This window comes from Tupaia chinensis, unplaced genomic scaffold (assembly GCF_000334495.1).
Source record: "Tupaia chinensis unplaced genomic scaffold, TupChi_1.0 Scaffold000287_1, whole genome shotgun sequence".
NCBI classification, from domain to species: domain Eukaryota; kingdom Metazoa; phylum Chordata; class Mammalia; order Scandentia; family Tupaiidae; genus Tupaia; species Tupaia belangeri.
The window spans coordinates 367,434-368,549 of record NW_006159771.1 but is presented as its reverse complement, the minus strand read 5'-3'; the positions used below and the strand labels follow the sequence as shown (position 1 = coordinate 368,549).

The window sequence follows — 1,116 nt, the reverse complement described above, 5'->3', positions numbered from 1 at the left end:
CCGCCCCTCGTTGGTGATGGGCCGCGGGGGGGGGGGGGGCGCCTCGGGACCTCGTCCCAGGGCAGCCGTCGGGAACCAGGAGATTCGCTTAGAGCCACCGCTGGTCCTGCATGGTGGCAAGCCAGCAGGCCCCTCACAGGCTGGAAACAGGGTGGCTCTCCCAGGGAGGGCCCGTGCTCCTGGCTCTGCTGCGTTCATCTTATTCTGGGGTGGTGCTGCAGCACAGACCCCTCAGTCACCACCGGGGCCTCACCGGGGCCCACCTGCTCTTCCCTCCTGGTGCCACCATGGATACTATGGCCCTGACCCCCAGGAGCTCTGCAATCAGGGAGCAGAGGTCAGTGTCTCTGAGGTGGAAGCTCTTTAGGTCACATTCGCCGGCCAGGCACTGCGGGGTAACCGCGGGCTGTGTGTGCTCCCAGGTGCCCCTCGCTGTGCCCACGCTCCACGGACCAGCCCTTCCTTCCACGCACCGACACGCCCGCTTTAATGTTTCCTGAACAATCTCCTCGTCCAATTCAACGGCCCATCTCTGAAGCTCCATTCCCTTCCTGGCCTACAGCTGTGCCTGCCTGTGAGATACCAGGGACGGGACAGGCTCAAGGCCCAGCGGGAGGTGGTGCTACCTGGTCGAAGCCCCGGAGGGGGATGCTTCGCATCATGACGGTGGTATCCAGTCCGATCCCGGTGAGGAAGCCAGCGCACTCCAGGGCCACGTCTGCGGGGGGCAGCTCAGGAAGGCTCACAGATCGCAAATTTGGGACAAAGGGACAAGACTCCAGGGCCCTATGCTGGCAGCCCACACCCTAACCTGACCACAGACAGCTGTAGAGGAGACTCCCCCGTCCCAGACCTAACTCGGCCCAGTGAGTGGGTGGCACCAGCCCGAGCAGGGGTCCCTCCCAGCTGCCCACGTCCAGGCAGCCGCTGCCTCCACGGGTGACTGCCTGGCTCTGGACTTTAGCCCAGTGGCCTGGTGGGGGCTGAGCCGTGGTGGAGGGCGCCCGTCTGTGGACCACACAGCGGCTGCCCGGTCTGCTGCCTTCAGTGCAGCTCTGGGGCTCCCTCAGATGCCCGGGCCTTCTATGGCTGGGGCTTTCCCCCCCCCCGAGCCCC

The 1,116-nt window shown here is 65.9% G+C and overlaps 1 protein-coding gene across 1 annotated transcript in view; it reads right to left on the bottom strand.

Annotated features, from left to right (window-relative positions):
• TXNRD2 (thioredoxin reductase 2) overlaps window positions 1-1,116 on the bottom strand; it is a gene marked incomplete in the record, with an annotated part of 69,241 nt that overhangs the window by 36,006 nt on the left and 32,119 nt on the right. Inside the window, 1 exon segment of the mRNA XM_027772609.1 lies at window positions 627-718. Coding sequence (XP_027628410.1) covers window positions 627-718 — 92 coding nt within the window.